The sequence below is a fragment of the Bolinopsis microptera genome, chromosome 3 (genome assembly GCF_026151205.1).
Source record: "Bolinopsis microptera isolate Bmic1 chromosome 3, MBARI_Bmic_1.0, whole genome shotgun sequence".
In the NCBI taxonomy this organism is placed as follows: Eukaryota; Metazoa; Ctenophora; class Tentaculata; order Lobata; family Bolinopsidae; genus Bolinopsis; species Bolinopsis microptera.
This window is the reverse complement of record NC_087074.1, coordinates 4740963-4755125: the sequence shown is the minus strand read 5'-3', so window position 1 is coordinate 4755125 and position 14163 is coordinate 4740963. Positions and strand designations below refer to the sequence as shown.

The 14163-nt window shown below is 39.6% G+C and overlaps 3 protein-coding genes across 3 annotated transcripts in view; 2 read left to right on the top strand and 1 right to left on the bottom strand.

Moving 5' to 3' along the window:
• The window catches only part of LOC134812866 (uncharacterized), a 912489-nt gene that overhangs the window by 445136 nt on the left and 453190 nt on the right, over positions 1-14163 (bottom strand). The window lies entirely within an intron of this gene.
• LOC134812619 (1-aminocyclopropane-1-carboxylate synthase-like protein 1) lies at positions 4511-6396 on the top strand. Its single transcript, XM_063820105.1, has 5 exons — positions 4511-4893; positions 4987-5222; positions 5385-5556; positions 5701-5937; positions 6084-6396. Exons 1-5 carry the CDS (start codon positions 4521-4523, stop codon positions 6317-6319), a joined length of 1254 nt encoding a protein of 417 aa, XP_063676175.1. The 5' UTR covers positions 4511-4520; the 3' UTR covers positions 6320-6396.
• LOC134812574 (uncharacterized) lies at positions 13080-14056 on the top strand. The gene is given in 3 exon segments (XM_063820059.1): positions 13080-13349; positions 13351-13473; positions 13505-14056. Coding segments are annotated over 3 exon segments (945 nt in total).

Here is a 14163-nt window from a genome sequence, read left to right as displayed (position 1 = left end):
GGAAGGGGGGGGGGGGGGGTTTTCCAAAAACTACTTTTTTTCCCCAGGGGCCACCAGATTTTTTTCCCCCAAAAGGGACATGTCAAAACTGTAAAAAAAAGAAAACCAAAATTTTTTTTTTTTCCTGTTTTTGGGGAAATTTTCCCTGGATTAGATTTTACTTGTTTGGTGGTAATTTTCCCAAAAAGGACGGTTACATCCCCCCATGGGAAAAATGTTTTTGATTACTTTAAACCCCTTTAAAAAAAAAAAAATTGAGGGCCCCGGATCTGCCTTTTTTAATGGGGCCGCCCCCCGCGCCCCAAAATTTGGGGGGTTTCTCCCCAGTTCGGGGGAGTTTTGGGCGCACTTTTGGCCCCCCCCCCGGGGGAGATGAATTTGGGACACCCGAAATTAAGTGCGGGGGGGTGAGAAGGCCCTTTACACCAGCAAAAAAAACTTCGGTTATAAAAAGAAGGGGGGGGGGGGGTCTGTCGGGCCTGGTTTGTGGGGCGATGCATTACTGGGTCCCCCGGGCGGCGAAATTCCAATTTAATGTTTTTTCGGCAACCCCAGGATGGGGGCCGGATTGCGAAAGATTGACATCGTGGAATCAATAACGGGGGGGGTTTTTTATGATTCTTTTAAAATTTAAAACCCCCCAAGCCTTTAAGGGGGTTTTTTGGGAAAAATTTCCCCAAAAGGGGGGGGGGGGACTATGTCGGCTTCTCCTTTCTTTCTTCTTTTTGCCCCCTTTTAAACTTTTCCCTTTTTTTTACTTTTTAAATCCTCCGCTCTCTGGGTGTGTTTAATTTGGGTTGGGCCGTGTTTTTGAAATTTCTGATAAACGCATTAAATTTTTTTCAATTTTGAACCCAGTCCCCAGCTTTAAAATTTTTTGCTTTTTGATTTTGCTAAGCGCTTTTTATTTACTTTTGGTTTTTTCCCCAAAGCGTTTACTACATGTGGGGCCACTGTTCACAACATTTCACCCACAAAAAAAAATAAAAAAATTTTTTTTTAAATAACTTAAATGAAAAAATTTTGGCCCGGCTTTTTTGGAAAAATTTTCCATTATTTATTTATTTTTAGAAAGGGGAAAAAAAAAGAAAAAATTACCCAAAAAAAAATTTTCTTTTTTAAAAAATTTTCTAATGTTGCTCTTTTAGTGAAAGTATGGGGGGTGGGGGGTTTTTAAATCTTCATTTTTTTGCTTACGCTTTGGGGGGGGACCATTGTTTTATATTTAATGGTCGGGGGCCCCGGCCGGCCCTTTTCTTCGTGCATTTTTCCATTTCGAAAAAAAGGAAAACCCCGGGGGGGCCCCCCACTTCGAAGGGGAAAAATTTTTTGGGGGGGAAAAATCCGTTCGGGGGCCCTTTACGATAGAAAAGTTTGAAAAATTTTTGGCTTTTTTTCCCCATGAAACCCCCTTAAATTTTATTCGTTTTTTACATTTTTTAAACGCAACTTAAAAAAAGGGAAAAGGGAGTTTTCCCAAAAACCAAACAACAACGGGGGCAAGTTTGATTGGTTTTTCCCCCGAAACTTTTTGGGGAATTTTCACGGGGGGGGTGGGGGCTTAAATTGGGGTTATGCAACTTTTTTTTTCTCTTTTTTTTTTTTGGGGAAACGTTTTTTGAAAAAAAAAAAAAAAAAAAAAAAAGCCCGTCTTTCTTTTTTTTTTAACTTTTTTTAAAGTTGGGGGGCCATTTTTTTTACTTTTTTTTCCCCCCCAAACCCTGCTTTAACCCCAAATTTAATCAACTAAAACAAAAGGGGAAATACTAGAAACAAAAAAACTATGGGGTTTTAAAAGTGGGGTTAGGTGTAAATTTTTTTTTTTTTATTTTTTACAACTGGTGTGCAAGGGGGGAAAAAATATTAGGGGGACCCTAAAAAAACCGGATAAATTAAAAAAGAAAATTTGAAATTACAGGGGAAAAAGGTTTTTGTAAAAATTTTAATTTAATGGGGGTCAGGCAAAATACAAAAAAGGAGGGGGGAGGGAAAAAAACTTGGGTGCAAATAAAACTCAATTCCCAATAAAAAAAGACTTTTTTTTTAAAAAAAACGAATTTTTTTTTCTTGGGGGGTTTGTTCTGTTGTGGTTATTTTTTAAAGGAGGGTTTCTTTTTTTCCCCGCCTCTGAGGTTTTGGCCACGTCTTTGGGGGTTTTTTAGGGTTTTTATCTAAGATTTGTAAACGTAAGGTTTTAAAGCCATTTTCGGCCGGGGGTGTTTTCTTTGGCGGTTTTTTTGACCTAAAAGCTTACCCCCTTTTTTTCGGGGGGCCCACGGGGATTTTTTAAAAAGGTTTCCCCAGGATTCACTGGGGTCGGGGTTCATTTTTTGGGCGTTCTGCATTTTTCGCCATTTTTTGGGCAAGGGGGGGGGGAACAAAAAGAAAAAAAATCGCGTTATTTTCCCCCCCAAAAAATCCCCCCGGGATTAAACCCTTTTTTTAAAACGGGGGGGAATATACAAAAAAATTTTTGTCGCAAAAAATTAATGGGGAAAAATCCCCGTTTCCCCGCCCCCCCATGGGGCCTCAATTTTTCCTTTTGTCCCCTGATTTGTATTTTTGGGTTTCAAGGTTTTCGCAATGGGTCCTTTTTTTCCGGGGGTTTTTACTTTCGTAAAATATTGTCCTTCGTGGGGGGGCACGTGCTGTTTTTCTGTGAAAACAAGGGGGGCATATTTGGCACTTACGGGGGGGTTGTTAAGTACGCTTTTTGGTTTTATCGTAAATTTAAAAAAAAAAACAGGGGGTTTTTCCTCAATTTTTTTTGGTTTTTCCCGGGAAAGGGGAAAAATAGGGCCGAATGGGGTTTAAGGTTTTTTTTAGTTTCCTGATTTTGTTGGGGGGGGGTTTTTTTTGGGGAAAACGAGAAATTCGTGGGGTTTTGGTTTTTTTGGGGGTTTTTTTTTAGTTTTTTTTTTTAAAATAAAAAAAAAACCCAGATATTAAAAAACGGGAAATAATTAAATTTTTGGGGATATTTAATTTCCCCAATTCTTCACTTTTGAAACAATTTTGTTTTTAATGGAGGGGAAAAACCCCCAAAATTTTAAACTTCGTGGAAAAATTTTTCCTTTTGTTTTAAAAATTGTTTTTACGGGGAAAATAAACCCCCAATTTTCCACCTCCGCCCCCCATTTTGGCAATGACAAAAAATTTAAGGTAAAATTTTTTAAAAATATTTTTAATAAACCCCCCAATCATTTTTCAATTTTTTTAAAAAAAGGATCCAAATCCCTGCTATTATTAGCAGTTAAAGTTTAACACGCGGGGGGGGGCTGTAAGCCATTGCCCCAATTTTTTCCGTAGCAGGTTGTCTATATTCTCACACGGAATTTTTCTGTTTTTTCCCCCGGGCCCAAATTTGGGGGCCAACTTCTTCGGGGCCCCGTGGCGGGGGGGAAAAGTTTCTTTAATGCCCCCTCGTTTTTTCGTTTTTTTTCCGGGGGTAGGATAGTGAGGGCAGAGGGTGGTTTTCTTTTCTGCGGGTTTTTTCTGGGGTTTTTTTCCTTTTAATTTTTCTTTTTCCGAGGAAAAATTTTTCTTTTTTTACGTTGGGGACCCCCAAAACCAGTCGTCCTGACAAAACCCAGGGGGGGGGCCCGGGGGCCCAAATTTTTCGTTGCCCGCGGGGGGGGGGGGGGTCTTTTTCCCCAAAAACGTTGGGACAAAAAGAATTTTCCCATCAGGGGGGGGTTCCATTTTTTAAATTTATTTCTTGTCCAAAAAAAAGGGGAAAACATACTCCCCTCTTCGGGGAAATTTTAATCCCCTTTTGCAAGATTTTTTTCCGGGCGGGTTTGTGGCGCGTTTTCAGGATTTTCCCAAATTTTTTACCAAATAGGGGTTTTCAGAAGAAGATCTACAATCAGATGTTATCCCTGCCAATTGATATAATTTTTTAGGGCTGGGGACATTACTCGTCACGTCCTTCAGAGCCAGTTTCATTTGTGTAACCGGAACCCCCAATCGCACAGTTACTTAAATCTGCTACGCTAGTGTTTCGTGTCCAATCTCAAATCTAAAAACACAGCCTTATCATGCTTTTCGCTAGGTGTTAAAATGGAAAACGTTAAGTAGTTTTTCCATAACATTTCCAAATCAAATAAGTCATATCAACTTCCTAGTAGGTAGTAGTACGTGTTTGAAGCTGTCTTTCTTGGCTGATGTATTTATATATTTACAAGTTTATCTTATGTCGATCCTTGTTGACTGTCCTGGTAAATTCGCGATCTCATGTTGCTCAATTTGAAGTTATAATGTTTATTGAAATCGCTTAGATTTAACATGATTTAACGTTGTCAAAAATGATTTTACTATTTTCTATCATCTATGAAATCTGGAAAATTGAAACAATTTTATTTTCCGAGTTTCGTACAATTTTCAGCGGGACCGTTCACCGTTTCCACAGTTTCCCTCGCCGTCTTCAGTGATAAATCACACAAGCTTTACAATGTTGGGGTTTTATCTGCCTATTTTTCAACATTCGCAAATTTACTGTCATTAAATTTAGATACGTGATGAACGAGTTAAGTGTTCGCTGTCAAGAAAACAACAAGGTAAAGCCCACACTTCTGTATGAAGGCTATCTGAGATGCACAGCAGACCCTTACCATCCCACAGAGAACACATCCGGTATTATCAACATGGGAACCTCAGAGAACACAATCTGTGACGACCTGGTAATCCCCAAACTAGAGTCTCTCACGGAGATAACTCCACCCGAACTGCGCTACTTTTGTCTGAACGGTATGTTGCCGCTGAGGGAGGAGGTGGCCAGATTCCTCACGGATAAAACCAAGAGTGATCAGCAGATAGATCCTGAGGAGCTGTCTATAACTAACGGTTGCAGCTCCGCGTTCTGTTCGCTTGCTTACATGATTGGGGAACCAGGTGATTACTAGCTGAAGACGATTTACACAAGTATTTTGAAAGCTCCTGCTTAATAAGCATTTCGTATCACATGTTTTAAACAACCCCCTCCAGGTGATTACTATCTGATACCGACCCCTTATTATGGCATGACGAAAGTATACATGGGTAACTACATGCAGCTGAAACCCATAGGAGTGGAGACAGATTCAAACGACATGGTCAGTGTTAGATTGCTTGCGGAGGCCTGGGAGAGAGCAGTTGAAGAGGGAAAGAGAGTGTGTGGTGTGGTGTTGATTAACCCTAGCAACCCTACTGGAGCTATTTATAGTAAAGAACTCCAACTAGAGGTATGTTAGCTGCTTTATCTCTTCTTAACTAAACACCTCGAATTACAAATGGGAGATTTTACTCCTAGAATTCGTCCAATCGTGAGGTTAAATTAGAGAGGCATAGTTTAAATATCATTAAATTACGATAAGAAGTCAGAATCTTATATATTCGGATTCCAGGTGTTTGAGTTTGCGAAAGAGCGGAAATTACATGTAATTATAGACGAAATATATTTCCTGAGTACATTTGAGGAGGACAACTTGCAGAGTTGTCTCTCCTTCAGCAGAGAGTGGCCCGACCCAGCTAGAACACACTTTATGTGGGGATTCTCTAAAGACTTCTCCATGTCAGGTAGATACTGGCTAACTGGCCACTCACTTTACTGTACTTCCCATTTTACTGTACTAGTCACTAGGCTGACTAGATCAAGATGCAGCTTGATATAGTCAAATAAATAAAAACCAAGTTTATCTCCTGCTTAACAACAACCTCCAGGATCCAGGTCCGCTGTAATCCACTCCAAGAACAAAGGAGTTCACCAAGCGTTCGGCAAAGACATAGCATTCTATCACAACGTGCCGGGGATGGTACAGATGAAGCTGTGTAGGATGCTGAGAGACGTTCAGTGGGTGGATGAGTACTTGAGGGAGAGCAGAGTTAGACTGATGAGACATGCTGACATTGTCATGACAACACTGGACCAACTCAACTTGTCCTACGTGAAACCTACAGGTTAACCAGTGTAGATCCAAACAATATTTTGTTTAACGGTTGAATCAACCGACCAAGGATTATTATAACATGTTGCGGTTTTTAAAACTCATTAACTAGGAGGAGTTGTTTAATGGGACCCTGCATTTAATCTAGTAATACTTCAGGTACCCTGTATCTGTGGATGGACTTCACACCACTGTTTAGAGAGACTCCTAGCCCAGAGGAGGCAGCAGAGATATTCTATCAGATGATAGACAGTGGCATCTACATTCCGTCTTCTAAAGGTTTTAATGGAACAGACCCTGCTTTCTTCAGACTTATATACTCCATTCCTGAAGGATTCCTCACTGAAGCGATGGCGAGACTTAGGAACTTTGTTATAGAATACACTGCTAGTTAAAAAATGTTATTGTATTGGATAAATTTGTGTTTATAGTTGTTAAGAGACGACTAAATTATATATAGCTTCATCATTTATACGATCGGTCTATTAATTGTTCAAATAAGCCACGATGTGCAAGATAAGCATAATCTTCTCGGCTGGTTAAAATCAACTAAATTGTTTATAGTTGATCACATACTAGAAATCCGTTAGTCGAAAGCTATATTCGAAGATATGTAAAATCAGGTAATTATCAAATTTATCTTCTTCTGACAACTCATTTCACATTTTGGGGAGGGGTGTGAGCAGTGGTCGACCGGGGCCCCGGCCCCGGCCAAAATCACAACCCCCGGCCCTTCCCGGCCCCGGCCAAAATTTGGGAATTCGCCGGGGGTAAACCCCGGCCCCGACCCCGGACAATAAATTTACCCCCGGCCCCGGCCAAAAACCATGCATTTACCGGGGGCACAGCCGGGGATTTCATGAATGGTAATTATGAGATTTCAAGGCTGAAACAACTTTGAAAAAAAAAGTTACTACGGCTAGTAACATAAAAACTGTGGTTCTTCCTCAGTATCAGACTTTTCAATTATAATTTTTTTATAATCGTCTCCGAGAACTTAGCGATAAAACATACGTAGAAACTAAAAAGTAAAAATACTGCATTGCAGCTAAATGTTGCAGTGTGCAAACATGAAAGAAAGTCTTGAATTTTATGGTAAATTTTTGTGAACCGGGCCATATTTGGATGTGGGGATTACTACCGAGGTCCAGATAAAGTATCAGCTGAGGGTTATCCTGAGGGTTATCCTCAGTTCCGAGTTGATGATATTAAGTATGACCTGAGGATTATCCTGAGTTGGTACATAGCACGAAGTAACCGTTTAATCCTCAAGTCGGTTAGGATAAGCCGCACCTCGAGTTTAATCCTTCCTGATCGCATCACACCAGCCTAAATTATTATCAAATTCATGTTTCTATTTCTGACTAAAGTTTGGTAAACTACCCCCGGCCCCGGCCCCGGCAAAACGGAAGATTTCCCGGCCAATTCTCAGTGGCCAGCCCCGGCCCTGGCCCCGGCTACATTGGGGCTCCCCGGCCCCGGTCAGAATCCTGCCCCCGGTCGACCACTGGGTGTGAGCTGATATATTCTCTAATATAACGTGTACGACGAACGTGTCTAATATAACGTGTATGTGTCATTGGTCTCATTGACCTACTTCATAGCTACGAAGGCGAGGCGGATCTAACTTTATACTGACTCCATTGTTGTCTCTGTGAACAAACCGACAAAATCCACTGTTCACTACAACTAAGCTTTTCCCATTCATTCACGGCTTACGAATTGTAATAACTAATAAAGCTTATTGAATGGGAAAAGCGAGCGACCGATTTCATTCTCGGTATCAATTTGCATTTGCGGACGGTTCCTCAAATTAATATCATTTTCTTTTGTTTGGAAAAGAGAGACACTGGCAGCGGTTCACTCTACCCATGATTATGGGTTTTGGTCAAATTACTTTACCGGGTTTTGTGAATTACGTTGCAACACAATCAGGCACACCAAATACAGAACTAAAACACAAATGTTTTTGTACTTCATTTACAGGCATTCCTGCATGATGTGTTACACGTTTATTGTTTATGGTCCCTCTTTGAACTGAACTTGACATTTTAATTAATTGTAAACTCGAAATGTAGCCCTGTAAATTACGTTACCAAATACCAATTTCCGATGGTGATATCTCAAAACATATTATTGATGTTACATTGAAACCAATTGCATCTAACTATCTAAAGAAAGGCTTACTAAAATAAGTACTGAAGAGGCGATATACAATACTGACAGCTATTTCCCATTGAAGTCGAAAAAGTAGACACTTTTGATAATTACGTTACCTGGAATGGTCCATATATTTGTTGTGATGATTCCCCACATTGCAGGATATATTCAGTTCAACATGGCGCGTAACGTGATGCTGAGTGCTGCCAGACCCATCATCGATATAGACACTGCGACTCCCCACATGAGACTGGCTGTGCAGTTCATCGGCAGGCTCAGCAACAAGACCTCTAAGATTCAGGTATATACATAACAGGGTGGCCCAAAAGTCGCTGCCCACACGCAACCCTTTAATAACTTACGTAATTCGTGCCAGAATTGCACAACAATTTCAGAGAATGTAGATATGGGTCAAACTTAATTTTCCTGAAAGTTTCGTACATACTTATAAATTCAGGTGCCATCTTTCTTCTCGTTCATCCTAATCGGCTAATCTTAGCCAAACTATAATTCCTTAACTATAAACTTTAGGTTAGTTGTGACTTTTTAAAAGCTACTATTTTCAGTTGCTTGTCTAAATGGATACCATGATCAGTGATAATGAGTTTTTACCCGTTTTTTTGGAAAGGTTTTCAAAATTGCTAAAATAATGACCACTAAATGTAATTCTGCATATGATTTCTAATTAAAAGTAAGATAAGATTTTAAATAAAGAGTATGCATAAGGTTTTTCAAAGTACACATAACATTTCGAAAAAAATTACTCATAGGGTTGAGATTGAAAGAAGTATAACTATAATATTTTAAATAAAACCTTTCGATTAAATTTAAATATAAGATCTAAAATCTCATAATCAAGTAAGCAATCAGTTCCTGGAATGAATGATTACTACGTTTTGAGTTTTCATAAACACATCAGCTATTGATTATTTCATGTTCTGCAGATTACTGTTTTGTATCTGCTGATCTAAGTTACCCTGTGTAATACACGACAGGTCTTATCTTTGCGGTGTTATCGTGAAGGTAGCACCAGCTGTAGATATCTCCCGGTGGTCTACTTCCTTCACCTTGCTTGTAGAAACGTTCTGTCCCCCAGTACCAGTATTTGTTAGTTATATCTCGTTGTGGTTTACCGTACCATGTTACCGGACGGGCGTTTAGACCCCTATAGCCAGTTACATCAATAGTAAAGTGTAAGTTATCAACTAACATGTGGGATTCTCTGTGAAAATGTATATCATCAGGGTAGAGGTTAGGATCTGTAACTAGTTGTATGTTGAACGAATCATCGTCTTTTCCCGTTGCAGCTGTTACTCGCAGTATAAACCCACAATTCCCTTCTTTGCTGCAGTTTGTTATAGATGTTAGTTTGAATTTAAACTTGATGTCGTGATCTCGGGCAAATAGTTCTTCTGGTGTGTACTCAGAAGTTGATGGAATACGATTGATGGGTTCATTATTTACCAAATTAGGATGTTTTCGTATTTTATCAGTTAATCCACCAAAAGCTGATTCAACTTTATTTTTGATGTATTTGAGATCTATAGGTTTCCAGCCTCTGCTTGTCATGAGATCAGAGAATATCTCAACAAAGTTGTCGCTGATGTATACAAACGGCGTATTCACATCAATTCTTTTGTTAAAAAGCCAGCTATAAACTGCATCATAGAAAACATAGCTGTTTACCACCAGTGGAGAATCAAGCAAGAAGTTTGTTAGTGCTTCCAGATTCTTCATGTCGTTCACCTGCTTGAAGTCATGAAACAAGTTGGGTAGAGCTGCATATGGTATGACAGTGTTCATCTTTTTCTGGGCTTTATTGTTGGGTAAAGCTGTGCATAAGAGGGAAGTGTTCATCTCTTTCCGGGCTTTATTGTATTGTTTTAGTGCCCTCATAATTAACCTGAAGTCCTCAGTTGAAGGATTTTCCAGTTCTTCAAGCTTTTCAAACAGTCGTTTATACGCAGACTCGGACGAAGAAAGGGAGGATTTAAAGTTCAATCTCTCAATTATAAATCTACTGTTCTCATCAATAGTACATTCATTGTTTTCTAAGTTGTTCAATAGAGCTTCCACAAGAATGTGCTCCTGATCAGCTGCCATTTCCATTATCACTTCAAGATTCTTTTTAGGACAAGATGACACGTCTTTCAAGTATTGGGTTGCAAAATATTGTGTGCAAGTTGACAAGGATGAAAATTGCTTGATGACAATATCTATAAGCCTCTTCTTTTTTCGTTTATCCATAACGAACATGGCCTCATCAAATAAGAATAACTGTTCTTCAAAGTTATCCTCTCTTACGGACTCAGTCAATTCCTGGAAGTACTCAAAGCACTTTTCGATTACCCAATCCACCTCAAACACGCAGGCCATTTTATTCAGATCTCGAAAATTTAACTTTGACAACTTCTCTAAAACACCAGAATAAGAGGCTTCTAGAAAGCACTCTACAGCATATTTCGAGAAGTCCTCAACTGGTATTTCTGTTTGGAAAAGTTCTACTGTCATTTTCTTTATAACCGGACTGTTGTAGGACATGATTGCTGAGTTAGCGAGAAGTTCCTCGTCCTGTAGAATAAACTTGAGGTTGCCGTGGGAGGGGGAGCCGAGATATTCCAACCCAAAGTTCATTGGTACTTGAATGCAAGGTATTGGGGAGGCCATCCTGTTCTTTTGCTAGTGCTACCAGCTGGGAAGTGATTTAATTTCAGATAACAATATTTACTGAATATGGGTGAGTAAATGTACACGTGATCGGTGCACCTAAGAGGTTTGTTGGTAAAATAATTCTTTGTACATATAATTAATACACATCATGCCTTTAGATGAGAAGATTGCATCAGAGAATGACATTATTTTATAAAACTTCCGAGCTAACAATTAAGGGACTGAAAAATTAATCAAAAATACAGAATTGTAAAGAACTAAAATTATTTATAACAAAACAGCTCCAAACCACTCACCACTGATATCACAAATTATATTATCGTCATAATATGCTTGTCACAAGGTTTTTATCGCAAGTCCAGTAATTTTCATTGGTACGCTCAAATTACAAAGGACAGAACTACCTTATATTACTATGTATCAAGTCTAAAAATTTCCAGTTGTCTTAAGTATCATTGTGGTCTTTAATTGAGACTATGTACACTTACAGTATATGAGAATCACCACATCTATCACTAATAAGTAATTCCATGGTCCTGACACGTTCTAAAGATGTTTCTCTCACAACTCAATTATCGAACATATTTCGACAGGTAGATAACATACTCCGGTAATATTTGTGTGCTTATCTCGTAATGCACAACACAGCTGTACGGTGCTACTCCTGAACTAGCCAACTCGTGTCTACTTGTTGAGCTGAAAACTTAAATCACACTTGCTCTACTGAAAGCGTGGGAGATTAAATAATATTTTCTGAGAAAAGTAGAACTGCTTTTCCAGGGACTGAGAAATGGCCCAAAGTCGTGTATCATATTGTTGATATAAAATTTACCAAAACCCACAATTGGGTAGAGTGGACCGCTGCAAGTGTCTTTCTTTCCCATCGTACTGTCCTCCGCCCTAGTTTCCTCCCCCGTACTACCCTCCACCGTAGTGTGCTTTAGCAGAAAATGTTTTTAGATAACTCACCAAATCACCACAGCTGAATAAATAGAGGATCAGTGGCGAACTTGTCAAGTTTTAAAGTAAACTCTCGTTATTTCAGGATTATCTGAGAAACCAGCACAACAAGATCGTATCACACAACTTTCTGACAGCGCTCCTAACCCTACTCAGAACAATCCTTAAAGTGAGTTAACGGACTTTGCACGGTTCGTCGGACTGCCATGTTGTTATTAACTGACTATAGGTTGCGGCTAAAACAATGGGTTGATAGGATCACATGACAATATGTGTATTATTAGACTGAATCATCACGTGACATCAGTGCAAGCTGACTGCCGACATTTTGGGCTTGACTTTAAATAGTAAACACAACTAAAGTTTGTGTTTCAGAAGTAGCAACTTGTGGATTTACTTATAGTCGATGTTATTAGATACTTAAATTCACGAAGTCCGGTGTATTTTATCAACTTATTTTGTTCAGCATGATCTTATCGAGGCGAGTAGCAACTGTCAGATACGAATGAAACAACACAACAAAATGATTGTAGACACACTAGTGGCTCTAGGTGATATGGTAAGTTTCCAAAAGTTAAATCAGGTGTTAATAACGTTTCATAATGATAGACAGATAATACTATTACTACTTATAATAATATACGACAGATAGTCAGCCTGGCTGCTACATAACAGTGTTTATAACAGTGCTATATAACAGTGCTACATAACAGTACTACATAACAGTGCTACATAACAGTACTACATAACAGTGCTACATAACAGTGTTACATAACAGTGCTACATAACAGTACTACATAACAGTGCTACATAACAGTGCTACATAACAGTGCTATATAACAGTGCTACATAACAGTGCTACATAACAGTGTTACATAACAGTGTTCCTTAATAGCGGTTACCTGCGGTTTAAATGTCATGATTATGGCTGCAGACTATCAACCATCTGTTATAATCTGAACATACGTATGTACGTCACATGATTAGTTCCTACCATCCCAACAAGCTGAAAGTACCTGTCCATCCTGTCAGCTGATCCAGTCACGTGATTGCTTGCCATCCCGTGTCGCCAGCTCTTCATCTGCCTTGTTCAGCTGACAGTGACCTCCAGATCAGATGACGGGAGGTATTTGAATCTGGTCACGGTAACGTGATCACTTGGTGAGACGCTCGTTTTCTAGTCAGTAGATCTGAGATGAATGCTAGACAGAGAGTAACAAATAATTGCTCGCAGCGCCAGACGAGCTAACTAGCTTTGTAGTTCTGCGACGAATTCATATTTTATATAAAAGTATGAATCTCAGTTCAGAATATATCAGTTTCTCTTAAACCTCTTCAGTTCGCAATCACTTTCTATCAACCACGATGTTACTATCAGTTTTCACATTCGCTATTCTCTTGTCCTCGACAATCTGCAATGAGGTCAGTGAAACATCGGAGAGAGGGTTCGGGGTTCGACCACCACTCTCTCAAAACACTCCAACCAATCCCAAAGTTCCTAAACACCTTCAAGAGCTACTCAATAACCCTAACTCAGGATCCAACCGAATAGTTAGCACCAAAGCTACTTCCACGATGATTTCCAAACACAAGATTAGTCCTGTCCTACACCTTCCCGAAGACAGTCATCAGCATGGGGACTCTTAAAGACGTAGAACTGAAAGTTTACCTCAAACCACAACAGAAAATTTCTACTCTTGTAATTACGGTTTTGGGAACAGAGCAGAAGTTCAAATGTCTCCTCACGATCATTAAAAACCTATAGCTCTGCCTCTGAAGATTAACACAAGCTTGTTTCCTCGCTACAAACTCTCGATAATGTGATCAGAGCTGAGCGGACTCTCCTGAGTTCCCATGGTATAGAAGTAACTTCAACCCTACCAATTAACAAAGTAATAAACCTAAAAGAGAAACCTCATCTCACCCTCCTTTACAATAACCAGGAGATCCTTGAACCCTCAGCTAAGATCGCTAGAAGACACTTCCTACAGATGTTTGGTGAGACCCACCACTTGGAACGAAGATCTGCATCTCCCCACTGTAAGGTTCAGGACCTGATGGTCAACTTTAATAAGATAGGCATCAACTCAGTGGTAGCTCCAATGGAGTTCAATGCTCACATCTGCTCAGGAGAGTGCCACCTTGACCACGAGGAGACCCCAATGACAAACCACGCCTTCATCCAGAACATTCTGTACTACAGCGGAGTCGGAGGAGAGGTACAGGGAGCTTCCTGTGTATCAGACCAAACTAAACCTCTTACTGTACTCATAGCTGTTGGACGGGACTTCCATCTTACTGTATACGAAGACATGGTGGTCGAGTCCTGCAGTTGCAGATAGGTTGTCGTAACTGTAGACATAGGATAGTTTTTATATTTTCCAACTGTTTTAAGTTGATGCTTTTTATGGAGTTTTTTCAGATTTAGTACAAATATTATATTTCATAT